General features: G+C 41.9%; 1 protein-coding gene across 2 annotated transcripts; it reads left to right on the forward strand.

Annotated features, from left to right (window-relative positions):
- The first annotated feature begins 5,641 nt into the window (after window positions 1-5,641).
- Window positions 5,642-21,676, forward strand: VDAC2 (voltage dependent anion channel 2). Of its 2 annotated transcripts, XM_090056824.1 has the most exons (10): window positions 5,642-5,780; window positions 6,098-6,152; window positions 9,856-9,927; window positions 11,868-11,917; window positions 14,695-14,847; window positions 14,944-14,996; window positions 15,784-16,011; window positions 17,211-17,361; window positions 18,597-18,654; window positions 21,110-21,676. In XM_090056824.1, the coding sequence occupies exons 2-10, from the start codon at window positions 6,119-6,121 to the stop codon at window positions 21,199-21,201; spliced, it is 891 nt and encodes a 296-aa protein (XP_089912950.1). In that variant the 5' UTR covers window positions 5,642-5,780; window positions 6,098-6,118; the 3' UTR covers window positions 21,202-21,676. The 2 variants fall into 2 exon arrangements, with proteins under 2 accessions (XP_089912950.1, XP_089912951.1); XM_090056825.1 differs by lacking the exon at window positions 6,098-6,152 and having other exon boundaries at window positions 5,644-5,780.
- Window positions 21,677-23,293: the final 1,617 nt, after the last annotated feature.

Here is a 23,293-nt window from a genome sequence, read left to right on the forward strand (position 1 = left end):
TAGCTCTTCTACCTTGTTTTGATAGGCTGACAATCCATCTATTATAAAACTTAGAGTTACTTACACAGAAAACAGAAAGTGAATTGCCTTCAGGTCAGGGCTATAAACTGACATATGTTGATAAGGTAACTTCCAGCTTGGGCAGTAGCATCCACAGCAGACATGGCATGTCTTAGATACGTGCCCCATGGTACTGTACTGGAACAGTATAAACAGCCCCTGCTGTCTCTTAGTTAAAGATGTTTGTCATTAATGAGCCCTGTGAAATGTGCATGGCTCAAGTGCTGTTGACTTCTTGTCAATAGTGCTGAAGTTAGCAAGGGTTAATGGAAGGGTAAGAGGAGAAAGGAGGCTTTGGCATAAAAGTTTCAGTTCTTAGTATGGACAGTCTGACATTTCTCTTTAAACACAGACTCACTTACAAATGTAATGTCATTTAGAGGCAGAGGTTAGACTACAATGTAATATGGAAACTGTTTCAATCTATGTGACCTCCGCTTTTCCTCTTCCCCATATCAACAGCGAGAACTAATGGCCTTTAGAAAAAGTTCCCTCCAGGAGAAAAATCCCAAAATGGCAAAGCAATCTTGTTGAAATAATGGAGGGGGAAAAAAAAAAGTAAAAAAAAAAAAAAAATCGAGATTTGGGGGTTTATTTCAAACTGGGAAATGAGGTGTTTAAAAGTGCAGCTAGTACGCTACAATCTTCAGGGTGTTCAGTAGGAACAGTGCTGCTCCCTGGGTGTAGTTTATAGCTGAATAACTTGAGATAGCATGGGTCTGTTCTTATTCATGCAAGTAGGGATTGCCTATTTATACATTAAAAGCCTGCTGAAGAGGCATCCCAATAAGATTGCTTCCTGAACTCAGTCTACAACATGCTTGTGAACAGACACCAGAGATAGCTGGAGTGGCCTTGCCTGAATCTATCCAGATTTGGAGTATGCAGGCAAAAGCAGGTGGATGGGTATGCTCAGGAATGTCCTGGCTGGAATATGTTATGGTCATGTATCCTTAAAGGTCCTGTATTTCCCTCTCTTTTTTGTTTTATATTTGTCACACAGTGTCCAGAGCATAAACCTACTGGAATATTTGGGTAATGGGAGAACTAACACCACTGTTTATTAATTTGCATACAAGTCTCTATAGCACCATCAGGTATTAGGTACAGTCTCCACACTGGTGTTTTTTCTTACTCCAGAATAACATAAATACACAGAAGGTGTTCTAGAAAGTGGTGTTTTTTTTTCCCATTTGTATGCAATAGGATTTGGGGAAGATTGTTCCCCTAAACCTCAGACAACAGAGGAGATGTCTAACTTTATGGATGGAGTAAATCTCAGGAAAATCTGTAGAACAAACCATATGAGTGCAATTTCATGCTTTAAGTGTGTGCAGAGTGATGGCTTCAGGCACCCTAGACATTTTACAGGAAATGGTTACTATGCAGGAGAATCAGCTTAGCAAGTAGGTTGCCAGCTGGGATGAATAAAGAGATTAAAGAGAAATTCATTCATTCACATCAGTCATTCATACTACAGCAGGGAGGATATCAACCTCAAAATTACCCTCTTGCAGCCTTGTACACTTTTGGACTATATGATCTCTGGAAGTCCCTTTCCGCCCTATTTTCTGCAGGGAGAAGTCTCACTGATGCCTTCTGAAGTAGGACCACAGAGACATACAGTAAGAAAGGGGAGCTCTGCTCTCTTATGAAAATCAGTGGTCTTGCCAGAAAACAAAACTCTGCAACTGGAGGCTTAGGGAATATTTACACTCATCATCTCAGAAGTCCTGCATGGCTACTTTCTACTCATATGAGCCTTCAGCATATAGCCTGCACATTACAAATATCAAGTCCCAACAGTTAATCATGCCATATATTCTTTCTCCTATATTATTTGGGAGACATCTTATGGCATATTTGACTTAATGGTAGTTGTGCCAAGCTAAATACATTAGCATATCTAACATATACCCAGTTCTTATCCCATGTGGGGAGGGGATGAGGGTACAGGCACTGAAAACAGATGTGTAGTATTCATATATACAGAAAGTTGTATTAGACAGGGTAGTACCAAAAGGCATGGTCAAAACACAGGCTTGAGAACTGAGAGATCTGAAATTCTTCTCTTCAGTTTTTTTGTCTGAAAAATGGGGGTAATATCTCAATAAGGCAATATGAAGCTTAATTAATTACTTTTTAATAAAGAACAGGACATGGCTAGTATGTATGGAGTTCAAACAGAAGTAAGAGAGGGAAATTCCCAATAGTACAGCAGGAGTGAGAAGTACTCCTCCTGTTTGCTGACTGTTATCACAGGTGAAGCTGCTGCACACACTTCTTATAGCAAATTCCATTACTCTGCTTCAGTGAATTAGGGAACTTGGGCTTTTCTCTGAACCAGGCTCAGTTTTGCCAAGAGAGTTCTATTTGCAATTATATATTTACATGTAGTTATTTGAATGCTTTTATATTTTATCAGAAAATCTTGATCCCTTTAAAAGCAGAAAACTCAGAGTGTCCTTCCCCTTCAAAAGGCCTTAAAATAGCTCCTCCTACAAGGATCAAGGTCCTACCAATTTAGACAGCCTAGAACCCTTAGAGGTTGCATAAAGCTGCAGCACAGCAGTACTTACTATGCTTGCTCTCTAAGCTATAGGGAAGAAAGTTAAGGGAGATGGAGATCTCACTAGAAAGGAAAAAGAAGAAGGAAAAGAATTGGTTGTCAAGTAAAAAAAAACACAAGAGAAAAAGTAAGTATGTGTGTCCCCAGTTGGTTATTAGCTTCTTCTCTGACGTTTCTAATCTCTACCATCTTATTTTCTCATTCTTTTTGCTACAATAGGATCAATTAGAATGGATCATGCCCATACTTATACAAAAGAAGCATGCAAAATTTACAGTAAGCAGCAGTATTAGTATTTACCACAGACTCAAAGTGATTCTCCAGGACTAATAAATTCCCCCTAGAAGTGGTGTAAGCACCTACTCTGGATACCTTCAAGAAATGTTTGGATGCTTATCTTGCTGGGGTGATCTGACCCTAGCTGACTTCCTGCCCTTTCGGTGGGGACTGGATCCAATGAATTCACAGGGTCCCTTCCAACCCTAATGTCTATGACCTACAACATATTAAAAATCTGCTGCTGCTATTGTGAAGGGCTGGCTACATCTACGCTGGCACCAGTTCAAATTAACTAGTGCAAACACCTGGGTAGACACTTATTTTTTAAAAATGGTTTGTTTTATTTTAAATCTGTTCCCAGTTGGGTTAAACTAAAGTGAAGAAGTCTGGTTTAAATAAATTATCTTGCACCAGTTTAACTAAATTGGTTTAAATTTTTATCTGCAGCTAACTTGATGCAACTGAGGTGGTTGACAAGCCCTTAACACAAATCATCTGTTGTGGTCCATCTTAAACACACAGCTGTGTGGGGTTTTTTTTAGGTGTCTGGAGTGTTTTTTCTTCTTGCCTTTAGACTGCCTTGATTATTGATAAATGCAAGTTTGAATTAGTGCTTTATTGTTAATTTATTATATTTGTATTCAACTTTAACTCCAGCTTCTTTCACATGCTTAGCATGATGAATATGCAGAGCTTATGACTAAGCCAGTAAATTTTCATATCAACTTTACAGTGTGGCTTCTGTGGTCACTTTTCCACCAAACCCAGGCAGGTTTCACTGAGAGCAGCCTTGTGCATCCTGACAAAGACTTATAGCCTATATCTATGTAAAGTGGTGCTAAGAAATACAGGTTGTAGGAAATGGGTGAATGGTACAGAGAGTTGAGGCAAAAGTAAGACCGTATGCACATCAGTATTTATGGAATGATGGTATCAGAACTAGCCAGACTCTGAGAGGGCTATCTACTTAAGTACCTTTTCCTTTCACCACTGTAGCTCCAGTGACCATCCCCTTCCCTTGGAGATTTAGGCTATGAGGGACAGTTGAAGGGTTTTAATCTCTTTATACTAGCATGTTGATGCAAGGGAGTGTGCACATTCTTTCTTCAGATACAGTGTATAGAACATCTAGTAAGCCATTATTGTTCCATAAGGGTGGGGTGGTAATTATTTGTATTTTTAGATTCCTTAAAATGATGCCAAATCATAACTAAAATTTTAAGTCCTGAATTCAGGAAAGTACATTGTCCATTATATAAATCTATTCTGAATGAATAATAGCTTTGAACAATGGACTGTTACAGGCAACAATCAGTATTTTATTTAATAAGACCTCTATTTCTAATGTATAGTCCAACATGCACTAAAGTATATTGATTTTTCTCATTCCCTCTTTCCTCATGTTCTCTCATGAGAAATTCTCCTGTAACTTCTGCTATACAATACTTATCTTGTGTGTCTAAATATACTAATCTGTAGAGGCTTGGGGGGGTAAAAGCATTTGTGTTGGAAGGGGAAACTGCATTAAAAGGCATGTCTTTGCACGCCACTTCATGGGTGCTGAATACTTCATACCCTGCTACCAAACTGCACTTTGGCCCACTCTATTGCACCAGTGACTCAATGATTTTTGCTGTAAGGAGTGTCATAAGGCATGTTGCAGTATACTGATTGCTGCAGAACAGCCACATGATACTCTATCTAGCTGTTTTCCACAAGAGATCTCCTCTGTGATCAGAAAATTGCTGCAAAGTTTTTTGTTTTGTCAGCATCCTGATTTTTTTTTTTCTTTAACAGTTTATGGTAATTCAGGACTACAATTTGTAAGCGAGGAATCCTAGCCAGAATATATACATATTCCAGAAAAGACTGAGGACATCTGCCTTACTGTTTGTGCATTTGCACATCATGTGTCGGGGCACCCAGCCTTTTCACTGTGGGGAAATTGGGACAGCGTAGGAGGGCGTCCAGAGTGTGGTTCTAGTGAGGTGTAAGGGAGGAGTTTACACAGAAAACTTGGTCCCTGAGGCAAGGGAGAACTGTGTAGTAGGGGTGGTAAGACAGAGGGTAGCAATAAAACAGGCCGGAGGCAAGACTCTAATCCTTAAACTACATGTCATCAGTGATCTCTGGTTGAGCTTCTCTACATCTCCTTCATGTTGCTCCTAGGTGCAGCCTGGCTTCTCTGTGTATGCCTAAAAATAAATGCAATGACCAGGTTTAAAAGCAAAACCAGGAAGTCCTGAGTTTATTTTGTTTCAAGGACACGGAGCCCCTCCTGCCCGCCCCCAACACCCGAGGAAGGGCCCTTCCCCGACCTCTGACTCCCCCGTGAGGGGACGGCGCCATCATTTGGGTAATGTTTTAAGTAAGGCTCGGTGACGATGGGCGCTATCTTCATTTAAGCTCGAAGGCCAGAAATCCCACCCTGGAGGCCTGCTTGCACCTCCACAAGAAGGAAACTCCCTCCAGCGCATGCGCGGAAAGGGGGACGCACTTCCTCGAAGCAGCCCGCCCCGCCCACTCTGGTCCCTCTAAGCCCCGCTCCTCCCGCGGCGGGGCCTGAAGGACCCTATGCCTTCCCCGGGGCTGCCCTCGGCAGTGCCTGCCGGGCGACCGTCTTCCCTGAGTCCCGCGCACCCCCGCGGGGACGAGAAGTCTCCGTAAGAAGCGGGGCCTACCCTCGAGGCGGGACAGGAGGGGCCGGGTGCGGCGGCGGAGCAGGCGGCGAGGTGGGCGGCCCCGGCTCGTTGGGGTCCTCCGCGGCGGCGGGCGGATCGGTGTCTCCTTCACTTCGCCCTCCAGCGCGAGCGGCCGCAGCCAGCCCCGCCCCGCCGCTTCGGCTCTGCTCCCGCGCCCGCTCCGCACTCAGGTGATGGCCCGGGCCTCGGCCTCCCGCGGGTGTCGGACGGGGGGTGGCGCTGGGCCTGGAGAGGCCTGAAGGGACCCGGAGGGTGGGCGGGCCGGGCCCCCACCCTAGCGCCGGCCCGAGCCTGGCCCCGCTCCCCGGGCGGCTGCTGCGCCGGGCCGGGCCGCGCCGCGCCGGTGCCCTAAGATGGCCGCGTGGAGGAGTTCACCTTGCCGCCGGCCGGGCCTTCCCGCGGGGCAGGGGCGCAGCCGGGTTGCCCCTTTCCTCCCGCAGGCCCGGCCCAGCTCACCTCTGCGTCTTGGTTTTCTCCCCTCTTGTAGATCCTTTAGCTTGGCCTAGCTATGACTTACACTCCGGCATGCCCGCCTCCGCGACGTAAGTAGGGACAGAGCCGCAGCAAGAGTAACGTGCTGGGATAAGCGGGGTCAGCGCCAAGGGCTAGAGCAGCTCCGGACCAGCCTGAGGGGCCGGGTCACCTCGTGCAGGGCCCGGCACACACTCGGCCCTGCGCTCCTCCGAGAGATGTCTGCATAGCTACTAGACTACATATATTCGATTATATATGTATATAGATAATGGGGTATTTTATGTATGTGTATATATACATATATATATATTTGTTTATAAAAGGTGGTATTATATATACATTTTTGTATAAAGATATGAAATGCATATATAATCTAAAATTGGTTGGACTGGATGACCCCTTGAGGTCCCTAGTTTTCTTCTCTGATTCTATATTTCTAATGTATATGTGCACACATACACACAGGATAGATACAATTAAAGCTTTATACTTGTAAGTAACTTAATTATGAACATCTGTGTCTGTATGTATAAAGCTTTAATTACGTGTGCTCTTCATGCATTTTTCTTCCGGATTTTTAATGTCCTGGAGTCACACCAAATATCTTTAAACGATTTCTTACAGCTTCTTTCATCTGAGGGTGTGAGCCAGTTGAAACCTTACCTTGAGGGAAAGCTGTGATGCAACGATACTAATAGCAGTAATTGAGTTGCCTTCCCTGGTATTTAGTACACTGACTTTCCCTTTTGATAGGCGATCTCTTGTTCAGGGCTTTTGAGAACAATAAATGTGATTGGATGATTGTAGGACTTTACAAGAAAAAAGGATAGGTGGAAGTCCAGATTAGGGTGGAGCTATTTGCATCAAATCCTTTTCTTGTTCTTAAAAACAATGAAATAAGATTGAGATTGCTTACTCTCTTCAGATTCCCAAGTGACACACTTCTAAGATGCAACTAATGTTTAAAATTCATGCTACTCATATGAAATGTAATAGAAGAATTACATCTTAATAAAAAGATAAACAGCCTTTTTGATGGTATACATATGCAGGCAGGCCACATGTATAACAAATGTCATTTGGGTGAATACAAATTACTAACAGCGGTAACTAATTAGGACTGTTACACTCATAAAACATTATAGGTTACAAACTCTCATAAACTGTTTGTCACTTTACTCATTCATTAGCCCAGCTGTTGTTTAGATTTGAATCTAGGTCCCACAGAAAAACAAAGGACCCCAATATGTTAATTGTCAGTGTTTTGATGCTACAGGCTGCTACAAAACTGAAATTGGAAGTAGTTCTCCCTAGAATGACTGCTTTTGAATTAAGGCACATTTCTTAGGAAGAAAAACATGGCATAGAAATTGAAAGTGTTGGTGTGTGAACTCTTAGAACAATAACTGCTAACAAGAACTGCCATTGTAAATCTGGTTGCACAGTGAGCATTAGGGTAGAAATTGGCAACTGCCCTTCCACTTAGTATAGCTCAATCAGCGCAACCATTTTTAAGTCTTTAATCACAGCAGTTTTGAATTGGGTCTTAAAATGCATTTCCGTAAAATGTCTGCTACTTAACCTGTGGATGTTACTTTTAGTTTTTGTTTAAGTGCAGATAGCAACCAACCCTGCAGAGATGGATTTGTTTGTCTCTACAGCAAGGCATTTTTTCCGTAAAGTAGCTGGATGAGCTTGTTTTAGTTTATAAAATGTAACTAGTAATATCTGCCTTAAGCCAGGCAATAAAGGCTTTAAGTGGACTTGTTAAAATAATATTGGAGTTTTACTTCCTTCAAATAATAAGATGGGTGCCAGTACACTTTACAAATGAATAACTGTCATAGAAAATGTTTAGCTTTTAAAGCATGTGTTCCCAAATGTGAGATTTGTATGTACACTAAGAAAATTAGTTCTTTACAATAGCAGCCTCTTTGAAGTCTGGCCTTTTATGGTGGGTGGTGGGGAAGAGATCACTGGCAGAATTATTCCAAGATAATGCCCTGAGGGGCTGGGTCTCGAATATCTGTTCCAGTCAGTTCCCCAGTGCTTATAAGATTTTTAAAAAGTGAGTACCTGAAACTTTGCTTCAATTCGCCAGTGACTTAAGGCCTTCATGGACTTGAAGTCCACAGACTGTATAAGAATGGCTTCCCCTGGTTTTCATGGTTTTCTACAGGAACTTCTTAGATGAGGTTCAAACTGTTCTATTCATCTCAGTAAGGCCTACTACTCTAAATGGTAGTATAGTACCCTCATCTATATAATAAAATGGAGACATTGAATCTAGATTCTTAAAATGTGTGTGCGCAAGAACATTTTACTTTTTTTTTTTTTTTTTAAATACAAAAACGGGCAGGTAATATATTCAAGCAGTGGTGCCCTTATAGTAGGGTGACTGTCTGTTCCTGTTTAGCTAGGACAGTCCTGGATTTCAGAGGCTGGTTTCAGCCACCTGTTGAGAACTATAATGGGCATCCCAGGGACATAGGGTGCAGTCTGACCAGGAGTGGGCTAGTGCAGACCACCTTGCAAGTGGGTAGGCAGGCACCACTGCCTGCCCAGCCTAGCACACTGCCCTGCCCCGCTGACATGAAGGGTGGGCAGTGTCCAGGATTTCCATGTGGTCAGACTAAGCATTTCCTTATCAAAGCTGCATTCTCAATTCAAAAAAAAAATTTCTGAACTTTTAGGTGCTGCTGAAGGATGGGAGTTGTTATTTATTTATTTTGGGGGGATGGGGTTGGGGGAGAAGATGACAGTACTTGTCTAATTTGTTCTACTGTATTGTTTTCCTTGTTTTTGGAGACCTACCATTGAATGATGGAACAATAGTATTGTCTTGTAAACTTTTATATGGTGAAAGATAAGTACCTTCAATACCAACATGAATATTTGGATGGGTGTGGGTGACTAGAAAGAAAGAGTTGAATAGGAAGTGCTCTAAAATATCAAGTAACCTGAGGGGCTCTCTTGTTACACTAAAGCTGTCAAAGGCTCAGCCTGAGAACAGATCTGCTAAATGTTCTTGGTTTGTTTCTCTTATCTGATCTTCCCCACATTAATGGCCAGCAAGCTTAAACTGTTTTACAGTACCCAGGAAAAGTCTTCATCTGACTGTTTGGTTTTTAGACTACTGTATTTGGACTCCCATCAGCTTTATTTCTGTTACTTCTTCAGTAAGTCTTTCTTTAATGCTCCTAATGAGTCCCAGCAAAAGGTAGTGAGATAACAGGATCACAGGAAAGAACCCATCTTTTCTTTAGCATTAAAAATGCACTAATCACCAGGCCACAAGATAAGTCCAATAATTTTAAAATCAGATGTACATGAATATCAGGCAGTTTAAGTAGTTGCTGCTGGCTGTTAGGTATTCTTTTATTTAGAGCAGCTTATGGACTTTAAAAAAACTGGTGAATTTTTACCTTTTTTTTTTAAACCTTCCGTTTGACTTGGCTTTTAAACATCCAAGTGGAGATGACAGCTAAATAAACAATCCTGCATGTATTTCTTAAGTGAAATCCCAGCTCTTACTAACTTCCAGTCTCTTAATTTGGAAAAGAAACATCTCACTCAGAGTTAAATCTGTTTTTTCTGTTAAGTCTGTGGGTATATTGCAGGCACTATAATTAGTTACTATTTTAGTTTAATGTGTCTCTCAAGTCCATATATGACCTATTTTAAGTCCAGAAAAATCTTAAAGTGAGTTTGAGTATAGCTCGTTCTTTTATGATAAATGGATACATACTAATTAGCCTATTATCTTTCCAGCTCCAATGGCGATCCCTCCATCCTATGCAGACCTTGGCAAATCTGCCAGAGATATCTTTAATAAAGGATATGGTAGGAATAATGCTTTTTATGATGACCAATATGAACTCACATTTTTCTGAAATGGAAGTGCTAAGTTTTATACTCTGCAAATCTTCTGACATGCTTTTATACACCTGCATACAGTGAAACAAACTTGGGGGTGGGGAGAGCATTTTAAATATGTGGGCACCAATATCAAAGCAACATATACACACAGATAATTGCTTGTGCTTAGCTAAGGGATGGGAATAGAAAAAAATAGAAAGATGAGTACATATCAAGGAAGCAGGAGAAATATACAGGAATTCTGTGGGAAAGAAGCAGAGCCTTATGGTGTAGATGTAACTTTTACTGGAACTCCAGACTCTGCATTCAGAATGCAACTCTGCTCTGATCTAAACTTGACAGTTTAACTAGCATAGATGTACATTTTATTTACTGGTAAACCATAGTGTAGATACAAAGGACCTTATGCTGGTATAGCTATGTAGTACTGGTACCTATACTACTAACTGTACCTAGATAAAAGCTCTTGCATACTGACTACTTGACCACTGTGCTGTTAGAATAATGAGAGTACCTCTTTCAAACAGAGAAGATCTGTGTGATTTTTGGGGATATGCTTAATCCACAGTTCTCTGCTGGCAGCTGCCTGGAACCTCATGGAGCACCACTAACCTTGCTAGAGCTCTACATGAGCAGATGTCCACCAGAACACGGTATAGAATTAGGGTTGTAATCTCTCTGTGTTTGAGTTGGCAGTCTTCTGCGTTTCTCACAGTTAGTCATCTCAATACAGACTGAAGTTCATAAAGGTAGAGATTGTCTGTGACTATATATTTGTACTTTGTGCTTCAGCCCCTAGCCTCTAGGACAGTTGTTCCCAAACTCTTTTTGCTGCAACCCTAAATTGGCCACCAACAGGACCTCCTAACCTGGTGCTGCAGGGGCTCCTGGGAGTGGAGTGTGGCACCAGTGGCACCCCCGGGGGCGGGGAAGCTGCCATTGTCCCCTTTGTATGCGGTGGCCCTGTCCTGCCTGCCCACCACTCCTGGGCCACTTGCGTGAGTGCAGGTATGTGCAGGCCTTTCACAACCCTACTGAAGACCCCCCACAACCCTGATTTGGGTCACACCCCATGGTTGGGAACCAATGCTGTAGGAGCTGCAGCACAGTACGCTGGAAGTAATATCACTATTGGATCACTAAAAGTAATAACATAAAATGTAGGAAATTGTTTTTAAGGCTTATACAGATGTAATAACATGGGAAATAATTACTTGGACACAATATAGTTCAAGTTGCCTTCACCCTGATGTATGATGCATCTTTATGGTGGCAAAGATGAAGAATGGTCACTTCTTGTCTCTAACTTCTGGGTCTCAAACTGACAAAATCATACCTGTTTGCCTTTCTCATCTGGAGGCTTGGTGGGAGGGATTGCCAGTGTAATTCTCAGGCTGCCACTGTTGTAAGAGGCAGCTTTGCTTATCTTACACTTGCTTAGTATAAGATAAAGCAACTTTATTATCAGGAAGCTGACACTGAAAAGGCACTTGACTAAATCTCCCTCTTGTAGTAATAATTCAGAATGATTTCCTGGTTTTAGTGATTGCATGACACTTTTACCTATCTCAATCCTGCAGAATTGAGAGCTATGAAAGAGTAGGATTGATTTCATTTTGGTTGGCGTTCAGCATAGATTCTGCAAATAGAATGCCATTTTAAATTTTTTATCGATAGCAGCAGAAAGCTGGAAAAAAATGCTGCTTTACTTTTGGGGCAAAGTTGGCTGGGCATAGTTGCAGTTGCTTGAAGGTAAAGGGACGAATGATTATCCTTCAGACAGAGTAGCCAGCTGTCTTGTAGGAGTTATCTGTGTAGAATAGAGGGGACAGAAGAGGGACCTCAAAATACTTCTTTGAGTATTTGTTTATAACATGTAGTAACTTTAACCTCTCCTCGTTAAGGATTTGGACTTGTGAAACTGGATGTGAAAACGAAGTCTGCAAGTGGAGTGGTAAGTCTTGCATACAGTTGTATTTTTGATTGTGCTCTAAGTCTGTGGGAACACTTTCCTCCTTATAAAAGGGCAGCTTTTTTTTAGATGCTGTTAGGTAGGTGACAAAATACTTTGATAACAGTTGGCACAGTATGCTGTGGTAATCCATGTAGATTTATAACTTTGAATGTAACAGTGGCATTGCAATGTTTGCTAACATGCTGTAGTTCAGGTGTATGCCCTGCTTAGCAACATTGCAGGTACCAAATCTTTTATTCTATGTGAGTGCAGGGGACATGGAAATGAGTGAATAGCAGATCTGTTCTTTAACGAACATTCAGGATGCATCTACACATGCAATTCAGGCAAAGTAAACTCTGCAGCAGTTTGTTCCAGAGTACTCTACTCCTGGGTGCAGTATCTTCACATGTGCCCAGGACAGCAACATTTTGAGCTGGGATGGAGTAGCCTCTGGCCCAGTAGCAGACTCAGGGGGTCAGCTCTGGGTTTCAGGTGGTGGCATGGGGTGGCACAGAGGCTGGCTGGGGCATGAGTGCCCTGAAACTGTGGAGCTGTATGGCTGACCCCCTGCCTCTCCCCTCTGAGCCTGCTGCCAGCCCAGTTCTGCTCTGCCCCAGCTTTCCAGGTCACCATCCACATGTGTATTGCAGTGCAGTAAAATGACTCCACTGTAAGCTAGTACTGTTCCTAGCAGTACCATATTACAGCAGAGGTAATTTAATTTAATGCACCCTAATACTGGCCCAGATGTAGATGGTGATGCTTTACCACAGAGCTAATTGGTCAACTCTGCAGTTAAGTGTAGATGCACCCACAGAAATTGTAATTTGCTTCCACTGGATGATTCTTGGTGTCCATAGATTCCTGTTCTATGTGCAGAGTTAAGCTTCATCTGTCTAGCCCAGGGATGTTCAACCTCCAGCTCATGAGCCAGATGCAGTTTCCAGCACTCCTGTTTGGCCTATGGGGTTCCCCAAGGATCTTTTTGGGGAGTCCTGTGATCCTGAACACTAAATTGAGCATGTGTGGGGCTCCTTCCTGAGGGGGGTGGGGGGGGCAGCCCTGCACCACGCTTCTGGTCCTCAGGTCCAAAACTGTGAGCACCACTTGTATCCAATGTGTTCACTTTGCCTTGGCAGCATAAAAATTGATTAGCATTATACCACTGCAAGATGTATGGTGTTTGGTTTCCTTTTTTAAAACTAGCACATGGCAGTTGAGTGATGGCTCAGATTGTTACATGAGTGTTTTGTAACACTGAAAAAAGCCAACCTTCAAATCTTACTAAGGCTGAACCTGCAGTAGTAAATTTTAATAACATAACTGCTTGTCTATACTTAGCCCAAGAGCCTGGCAAAACTCCTCAAGTGGTCCTCTAGCCCAAATAATTGGCCACCACTGGATTATACTCTGTTTGGAACTTGGGAGCATGCAGACATCTAGTGGTTCACTAGTGTACTTCAAGTAAATATTTTGCCCCTAGGTAGTTTATTTTGGTTGAGATCAAATGTGGTTGTTCCTATAAAAATTCTCACGCCTTTAGAAAGGATGAACTGCAGTTGGTGTGTCTGTCCTGTTCCTCTGTTGCATACCCCTCTCCCTCTCCAGCCCCCAAGAATATTCTTAGCAATATTGGCATATTACTGTATTTGTTGTAATAACTGTTTTCTTCAGTGTGTGATGAGGTAGGTGTAGTACTCCCAGGAATAATTGTTTAAATATGCTTTACTAATAAAACAACTGTCCTCTTTAGCAGTAGTACATGAAAGACATGTTATACGTTAGAATTGGTGGCTAATTATAGAAGGTGGGGGGGATACTGGGTCTGAGCTAATTGAGATTTGGAATATTAACATTGTGGATCGATTTTTTTTCTGTATGATTTAAAGTTTTTCTATTGGAATCTTGTTAAACTAATAAGGATAGGTTGGTATGGTTTCTTTCTTGCCTTCAGAGTCTTAATCACATTTGTGAATGAAATCTGCTAAATATTAGTAATTAATGTTACTGCTAGCTGCCCAGAGAATTTTTTTGCAAAGAATGGCATTATAAATCTAACAAACTTGTTGCGCCCCTAAGTTTAATATTTTTTTTGCTTAGGAGTTTGTATTCTCTTATGTGACTATTAAAATGCCTAGCTGGAACAGTAAGGCTGCTATTCTAATTTTTGATTACCACCAAAGTTGAGGTCCAATCTGGGTAATGATTATAAAATAATATGGCTCTATTTAAGGTACATTATTTGGAGCCATCTCACAGTTATAGTGTGACAGTCTGTCTTTGGAGAAGAAGGGCTAGAATAGCAAGATTCAGGATCGCGACATGCCAGAGTTGTGTTAGGAAGCTTTCTGCGAGGCTCAAATCTGTGATATTAATCTTACTAATATTAAGCAACAAACTCCCCTCTGTATTTGAAACACTTGGTTCCCCTCCTTTTCAAGATAAAAAATTAACTTTGAAATAAATTTGTTCAGCATTATGTGTAACAGGAAGTAGGAAATATATAATTGAGCTATTTAATAGTGTAATTGCTACCTTGTCTTGCATTTTTATGAATAGGTACAAAGTGTTGGGTTCTTCCAGACATTCAGCGGGGTATTGCATGTTAATATAAATTAAACTTGTCAAACAGGACAGAGCTGCTTTACAATTGTGCAATGTTCACTTTTTTTTTAATTCTCTCCAAACTAAATAAGATGTTGTTCAACCCTGTTTCTCATGTGTGACTAAATGGTATGTGCAGCCTGTAAACCATCTTTACTTTTTTTTGTCAGGAATTCACAACATCTGGGTCATCGAACACAGACACTGGAAAGGTGAATGGGAGCTTGGAGACCAAATACAAATGGGCTGAGTATGGTCTGACGTTCACAGAAAAATGGAACACAGATAACACTCTGGGAACAGAAATTGCTATTGAAGACCAGGTAATAGAAAATAAAAATTAACTATAAGTAGACTTGTCATCTGAACAGCAGACTTAAGTTAATAAGTTGTTTGGCTTGTTTTGTTTTCCAAAATAGATTGCCAAAGGTTTGAAACTGACTTTTGACACAACCTTTTCACCAAATACAGGGTAAGAGTTTCACTTTTGTTTTCTTACAGTACCATTTTTGGCATAATTAAGGAAATATTGACATTACTTGCAGGGTTAATTATTGGGTAAATTCCTGTGGAAATATAAAAAGATGGTTGCTTGGATCAACCCACATTATTTTTTCAAATAATTAAATATGAATTGGTTGCTTAGGTATGAAAAATTTTCATGGAGAGAAATTGGGGGCCATAGGGAGGCAGAGATGTACATTTTTAAGTCATTCAAGATGTAAACCCCCACCCAAAACCAGCACTTTATTTTAAACATGGCACGTTTCTGTGCTGAGCACACCACATGCTCAGAAGAGGCAGCACATTAGCTGGGCCTGGCTCACCCAATGTCTGTATAAATTAGGTGATTCAGTGGGGGATTTTTTTTGCGCTTTTATATAATAGCTAATTGAATCAGCTTAGGTAAAAGTGCCAGAAAACCCCACTGAAACAGTCTATATAGGCATTGCAGTGCTGGGTTGAACTAACTTGCTGCTGCTTCTGGTAAAGAATGGGAGTTTTCTTGGGTTTTTTGTTTGTCTCGTTCTCATATTTGTCAGCGGCCTAAATGTGTAATATTTATTTCCTTAAAAACCTTTTTTTATGCGTTTTTTTATATTTCTGCTTTCTTAACTGGTCAGTTATGTCTTTCTCCATTCTTGAGAACTCTTATACTTGGCTTTTGTGTACCCACTGCAGATTAGTAGAGATCTAATTTTGAACTTGGATGAAGAATTAAGCTTTTGTAAAGTAACTTTTTTATTTTATTTTCCCAGAAAGAAAAGTGGCAAAATTAAATCGTCTTATAAACGTGAATGTGTAAACCTGGGTTGTGATGTTGACTTTGATTTTGCCGGACCTGCGATCCATGGTTCAGCTGTTTTTGGTTATGAAGGTTGGCTTGCTGGCTATCAGATGACTTTTGATAGTGCCAAATCGAAGTTAACAAGGAATAATTTCTCTGTGGGTTACAAGACTGGAGACTTCCAGCTGCACACTAATGTGTAAGTAATTGGGGTTTTTTTAAGGCTGTTTGGGAAGACAAGATGTCATATTGAATGAATGGCTATAGTTTGTGAAACGTTTATGAAGAGTCTGGAAAAGAACTTTTTGCTCAGTTAACCAATATATTACTTTCTGAATAACAGCTGAAACTTCTTAACATCATTCTTAGCCATTTCCATGCCTGTGACTTAACTAGGATTTTTGTGGTGTTTGTATAAAGTAATGTCAGATTCAAGTGCACAGCACTTTTTACAGAGTGGTAAAAATCAAAATACAGCATTTCAGTAGTCTTTACCAAGTAGACTGTCTTCTGCTGTAAGATGGAGAGAATTGTACTGTTATGACAAACCTGCACCCCTACCAGAAATAGGTGTGAGCCCATTACATAGTTTAAATATGCTTTATCAATGTTTCTTAATTCTTGCTGTAATTGAAAAGTCTCTCTTTGTTCTCAGCTATTCAAAGGACTCAGACTTAAGATACTTACCCTTATGTGGCAAAGTAATTAGTTTACTTATTCTGTTGATGGGTTTTTTCTATATAGATGTCCTTGTCCATCCTCTGATTGCAATTTAATAAGGCATTTTCAAACAGTCTAAATGATTGTGCATGTCATTTGTTAGTGTAGTAACAAATACATTCCACTTACGTGCTGCATTAGAAAGCCATTTGCATGTTATGTCCTTGTAATACAAATTTGTTCCGTCTTAACCTTGTAAAAAGGAGGGGATTGAGAGGGAGTGGAGTTAAGAAAATAAAAGCGAGTTCAAATAGCAGTATCCAGATCTACAGTAAATTGGTTGCAAAATTAATAAAAAGAGTTGAAATTGGCATTGCACTTAAAAATAATAAACCTCCCCCTTTAAAATATTTCTTCAATACTATTTGATATGATGCTACTTTTCAAAACATTAGGTATCCAGTCACTACAAATTTAGCTTGCTGTTTTATTCCTTTGATTTTTTTTTCTGTATCCTTTATTTCAAACGTTTTATATTAGTTGCTTTGTTTTTTTTGAGATTGGCTCTTCCATGAACTTTTAACATTATATTGCCCCCCTCCTACTTTCATTTTTTTTAATGGAAAACTTTTAATATTTTGTTCCTGTCTTTTAGATGACTTAGTTGAAAAACTTGAAAAAAACTTAATTCTAGGGGATTTATTTTCCATAATTCTTATATTTGAAAATATTTTGCAGCAATGATGGGTCAGAATTTGGTGGCTCAATTTACCAGAAAGTGAGTGACAACCTTGAAACTGCTGTAAATCTAGCTTGGACAGCAGGCAGCAACAGCACTCGTTTTGGTATCGCAGCTAAATACCAGTTGGATTCTACTGCTTCTATCTCTGTAAGTATCTCCTTGGGTTCAGCTCCATTAGCACCTCCATCACAATCTATGCAGACAGATTTGTAAATTTTTCTTAAATGTTCCACACCATAATAAATTAATTTTTCCTCCTCTGTATCATAAATAATGTTTCACAGGTCAGTATTAACAAGTAAAATAGAATGTAGCATGTAATTTAGTATGTAATGACTGTGACTGATACTTGAAGTATTGCAGTTATACCAACAGCAGTCCCGCTCCAAATGTGTTTAAACATTTTGGGGGTAACTTCAACAGTTTCACATGATAAGAATTCGATACTGGTGGCTACTTCCATTTCTCATTCAATCTTCCATAGTTTAATGGAGCTTGGATCAGTTACTTGAACAGTAAAAACTCCCCAAGAATGGGGGATGCCAGATAACAAAATATGCTGGTTAATTGAGCGGCCCCGACTGCCGCTTCTCTTGCCGCGTCTGGGGCGTCTCTCCTGCCAGTCCGCACAGCCTCTTATGCCCCCTGGGCTGTGCGGGCTCAGCAGCACAGGCTGCTTTGCCCCAGGCTGTGGGGGCCTGGAGAAACCAGAAGTGCCATGGTGGGCACTTCCAGTTTCACTTTTCCTTACAAGCTGGCATGCCGGTTAACAGAGCATGCTGGCTTGGAAGATGCTGGTTACCAGAGAGTTTACTGTATTTGTAATTCCTCCTTCAAACTATGTCTCGTGATCTGGAATAAGTGTTATAACCTAGATTAATATACTACTCTACATCCTATTGATTTGAGGTTATGGCAGTCAGTATAACAATATATGCAGAGCTTCAGTAATTGGCTGCTCCTTGATTGGAGGCATAAATAAAGTTTCTTTTAAAGATATTTCATCACATGTTGTAGTCTGAACCGGCCGATTTCAGGAGTGTCATAAGGATTGGCTTGGGTTTCTTCCTAGAAAAGACCTAAAAACAAATATTTTTCTGTTAACTAGTGTTATGTTAGAAATGCATCTCTGAGGAGGATTTGTAGCCACCCTCTCATAATTATTTCTTCTGGCATCAGTGCCACATGCAAAGTAATGGTGATGTTTAATTTAGCAGGAAATAAAAGCTGTTTAGGTAGTAAGTACAGAAATCCTGAAACTATAAACATCTTGCTGAAGCTGTTATGACTGTGTTGGATGACAATATTCTGCCTTCCTGTAGGATTATATCGGAGAGCATTTCTTGAACTTTTTAGTTACTGCTTTTCCTTTTTGTTTTCAGGCAAAAGTGAACAATGCTAGTTTAGTTGGAGTGGGTTACACCCAGACCCTAAGGCCAGGTAAATATTTTTTGAATGAATCCTTGCTCCAGCCATGCCTAGGAACCCAGAACTATAGACTCTGGTTCTGTTCATGCATGGCTAGATTACATAAATATAACTGCTTGTATTTTCTTTCTTCAGAATGACTGGAGGCTAACTGCTGATCTTTGTGACAGTAGTATATGTTGTGTACAGCAAATGTTTACTTTGTCTTCCAGAAAAAATGCTTTAATGTTTGCAAAGTAATATAATGCTTCTATAATGAAGATGAGCTAGTACTTTAATGCTGGGAGTATTTCTGTTGACGGGACCTGACATGTTTTAGCCTAATTGAAAATGCCCAGTAGTTTAATGGTAGTATTGGAGTGATGTTGTACCCTTGATGGTCCAGGAAATGTATGCTGGGTGCTGGCATGACTATATACTTCATTTCCAATTTCCAAATTAGTATTTCCCCTGATTTTACATGCTGTTGCAGTATATTCTTAATGTAAAGTTAAGGTAGCTTTTAATTAGAGGTGCACTGATATATCGGTTCGAGATCAGATCGGTACCTATTTTTATAAAGAAAACTGGATGCATCTGATATTGGCCCAATGGGGCCAATAATTTAGCCGATAAATTCCTGTGCTGTGCTCAGTCACAGAACAGCACTTGAGCAGCAAGGAGTACAGCCAGCAGCATGAAGAGATGCCTCCAGCTGGTCAGTCCAGTGTGGTGGTGGAGGAGGGTGTGGGAGGAAGAGGAAGGGCAAGGGGGTGCAGATCAGTGCCCCCACGGTGAGGGAGGGGGCAGGGGAGGGTGCTGGAGCCATGGCTCATGTGGGTGGAGGGGGGAAAGGGGAGGCAGCTCCCGCTGCTGCTTGTACCCTGGGAGGGCACAAGGGGGATGTGTGTCCCCTGGATCTACATGGGGTGGGCTGCAGCCAGGGCTGCACACGGCTCTTGAAGCAGGCACTGGTGGCACTGGGAGGATGCCGCATCCACCTCTAATTTGGTTCCCGCTCCCAGTGCTGCCGCCGCAGTCCTGGCTTTTTCTGGAGTGTTGAGCTGGGGCTGTGATGGGCAGCTGGTGGCGGTAGCGAAATTTTGGGTGGATGCAGCATCCTCCCAGCACCACCAGTGCCCGCTTTGAGTCCAGCCCCACCGTAGCCCTGGCTACAGCCTCCCCTGCCCCATGCAGATCCAGGGGGGCAGATGTCCCCCCAAATGCCATCTGGGGTGCGAGCAGCAGGAGTGCCCCCCACCCCATGAGGTACAGCCTTGGACTCCCTGCCCCCTTATCACAGGGGGTGTTGATCTGGTCCCCTCCCCTTCCACCACACTTGGTTTACCAGCTGGAGGCAGCTGTATTGGAAATTGTATCTGTATCGGGCCAATATACCTTCTTAAATATCGGCTCTTGGTATCGGCCCCAAAAACCTCTATCAGTGCAGCCCTAAATTTTAATTATTCCGCCTGCCTACTGTTTAAATAAGTAGTTTCATAGTTTCTAGGGTCGGAAGGGACCTGAGTATATCATCTAGTCTGACCCCCTGCCATGGCAGGAAAGGTTACTGGGGTCAAATGACCCCAGCAAGGTATTCATCTAACCTCTTAAAGACCCCCAGGGTAGGGGTAAGCACCACTTCTCTTAAAAGTTGGTTCCAGACCCTAGCCGCCCTGACCGTGAAGAAGCGCCTCCTGATATCTAACTTAAATCTACCCTCTGCCAGCCTGTGACCGTTATTCCTGGTCACTCCTGGCAGTGCTCGAGGGAACAGGGACTTCCCCAATGCCTGCTGATCCGCCCTGACTAGTTTGTAACAGGCCACTAGATCCCCCCTCAGCCTTCTCTTCTGGAGGCTGAACAGGTTCAGGTCCCGTAGCCTCTCCTCATAAGGCCTGCCCTGCTGCCCCCTGATCAGGCCCTGAGTGGCCTGCCTCTGGACCCTCTCCATGTTGTCCACATCCCTCTTGAAGTGCAGCACCCAGAACTGGACACAGTATTCCAGCTGCAGCCTGACCCGTGCCACATAGAGGGGGAGGATCACCTCCTTGGACCTGCTTGACATGCATCTGTGGATGCATGACAAGGTACGGTTGGCCTTCCTGACTGCTTCCCCACACTGCCGACCCATGTTCATCTTGGAGTTAATGACAACTCCAAGATCCTTTTCTGCCTCTGTACTGACAAGAAGGGAGTTCCCCAACCTGTAGGTATGGTGCCAGTTGTTCCTCCCCAGTAGCATGCAGGTTTTTGCCTGTTATGTCCCAGGTAATTTTTAATGTCCAGAACTGTTTTCCAGTTCAGTTATTTGTATGACCAACTTAAATCTCAATGGAATTCACATACATATTTCCTTTTTTAATTGAGGAATAGCTTGAGGAGTAATTAATTAACTAGAACTTGTGATAAAATCAAGAGTCTAGTTACATGATAGCAGGTAGCTTCAGATAACATGTTTTAAACATATGATTGCTTATTCTTACAGGTGTGAAGCTTACACTCTCTGCCCTGGTAGATGGGAAGAGCATCAATGCCGGAGGCCATAAACTTGGTCTTGGCCTGGAATTGGAGGCTTAACATTTCTGAAGAAAGTGCTGCAGGGAAGGGATATCAGAAGAATTTGGCCTTAAAAATGCGTTTCCAATGTGACCAGCAGGCTTTCCTCCCACCACCCACCCACCCAAAGGATGACCTAAAACAAGAGCTGTATTTGAAATATTTAGACAGTTACTTGTTAGCTGGTTTCTAGTTAAATTGGTTACCCATCTAGTTATCAATTCTGCATTAGTGCAGTCACTTAAACATATTTAAATGTATTTAACTGTTAAATGCGCTACCCACAAATAATGAAATAGACATTTATGAAAACTGTACAATTGTGTGCATGTTTGTTTTTATGTTCCTTTTAACATTTGGTATTGGCATTCAATGAGAACTGGATTAGTGGATGTTTTGAAATGAGGTCAACAACTTTGTCAAATCACCTTAATTAGAAATACTTTTGGTATCCCAAGACAACTCAAATTATGAATAAAATGACTACACACACATACTTGTGCCTCAAATATTTTAAAAATGAAGGTACTTATGATAAGGGCTCAAGTAAATTTTAGCTTAAATAAAAAATGCCTCTAGCACATCCATGCTTCTGTGGTGCAGTTGCAGACCCAGTCCTCCTGACCGCACATGTCGCAGACTTTAGCCTGACAAGAATTGGACAACTCAATAGGAATTCATGGACAGGCGAGTGAGGGCAGCCCCCTCCTATAGTATACTTGAATAATTACTGTGCCCTTAATTGGTTTTGAGGCAAAAACATTCTACTCCTTCAGTATGATTCCTCTTAATTTCAAAGAGTTTAGGGAGAGATAGCAGTGTTTGTATCAATCTCTAGAATTTACCCCTCAAAACCTAACTGGATATTATGACACTAGGTATTCACATTGAGTGCGTCTTCAGCCAGACATTTGGGCAGTTGAGTCTGCTTAATCCAGTTGCTTCAGGGCTATGCAAAGCTCCTACTCTGTGTGAAACAAGCATCAGCTGACCAGAAACTGAAACTTAGATTTATTTCATTTTACAAATAAAATAACACATTTTACTGTTTCCAAATGATAATTAAGTTTGCAAGTATTGAAGTACTTGGGTCTGCATTGTTCATCTTCAAGCTTGATTGAGCCCTGGGGGGACCCCACTGCCCACATCCCTCCAGGTCGAAAATGACCCATCAACCACCACTCTCTGCGTGCGGCCCTCCAGCCAGTTGGCGACCCAATTGACTGTGTAGGTGTCGACACCACAGTCCCCCAGTTTCTTAACGAGAACGGGGTGAGAGAGAGTGTTGAAGTCTTTCTGGACTTTCAGAAGGCCTGTGTTCACTGCTACCCCTGCATCTAAGGATTTGGTGACCTGGTTGTAAAAGGCCACCAGGTTGATCTGACAGGACCTGCCTCTAATGAACCTGTGTTGGTTGCCCCTAAGCATAATCTCCCCTGCTGCCCCCTAGTGGATATGTGCCAGGATAATTCTCTCAAAAAACTTACCCAGGATCGAGGTAAGACTAACTGGCCTATACTTTCCTGGGTCCTCCTTGCTCCCTTTTTTGAAAATGGGAACCACATTGTCCCTTTTCCAGTCCTCTGGCACCATGCCAGAGCACCACGAGTGCTCGTAAAGTTGTGCCAGGGGTCCCGCAATGAACAGCTAATTCCCTCAGTGCTCTGGGGTGGAGATCGTCTGGACCAGCTGATTTAAATACATCCAGTCCCTCCAGAAGTTCCCTGATTAGATCCTCCATGACCCTTGGCCTTGGTGCACCTCCCCTGGGGCCTGAGGAGGACCTAGTGGGGGAGCTGATTTGGTACCTGCTCAGGAAATGGAGGCAAAGAAGTAATTAAATAGGTTAGCTTTGTCATCTGGTGTGACTACCAAATTTCCTAGCATGTCTTGCAGGGGCCCCACGTTACCCACATTACTACTTTTTGCCCCCTATGTATTTAAAAAAGGACTTCTTGTTGTCCTTGATCTGGGAAGCTAGTCCCAGTTCCCCCCACAATATCCTGCCATGTGTCATTACTTCATGTTTAAAGTATTCATTCTCAATCCTTCAAACATCTCCTGAATGTCAATAATGATGACGGTTTTCATAAATATGTTCATGTGTTTATAT

Source organism: Crocodylus siamensis, chromosome 7 (genome assembly GCF_052110815.1).
Source record: "Crocodylus siamensis isolate JL-2025a chromosome 7, ASM5211081v1, whole genome shotgun sequence".
Lineage (NCBI taxonomy): Eukaryota > Metazoa > Chordata > Crocodylia > Crocodylidae > Crocodylus > Crocodylus siamensis.

What these genes read in the sequence shown, in the direction of transcription:
- VDAC2 (XM_090056824.1), top strand. Translation starts at nt 6,119, where the DNA reads ATGACTTACACTCCGGCATGCCCGCCTCCGCGAC. An exon ending in AAATTGCTATTGAAGACCAG is followed by an intron (nt 14,848 to 14,943) that starts GTAATAGAAAAT and finishes TTTCCAAAATAG; the next exon opens with ATTGCCAAAGGTTTGAAACT. An exon ending in ACCTTTTCACCAAATACAGG is followed by an intron (nt 14,997 to 15,783) that starts GTAAGAGTTTCA and finishes TTATTTTCCCAG; the next exon opens with AAAGAAAAGTGGCAAAATTA.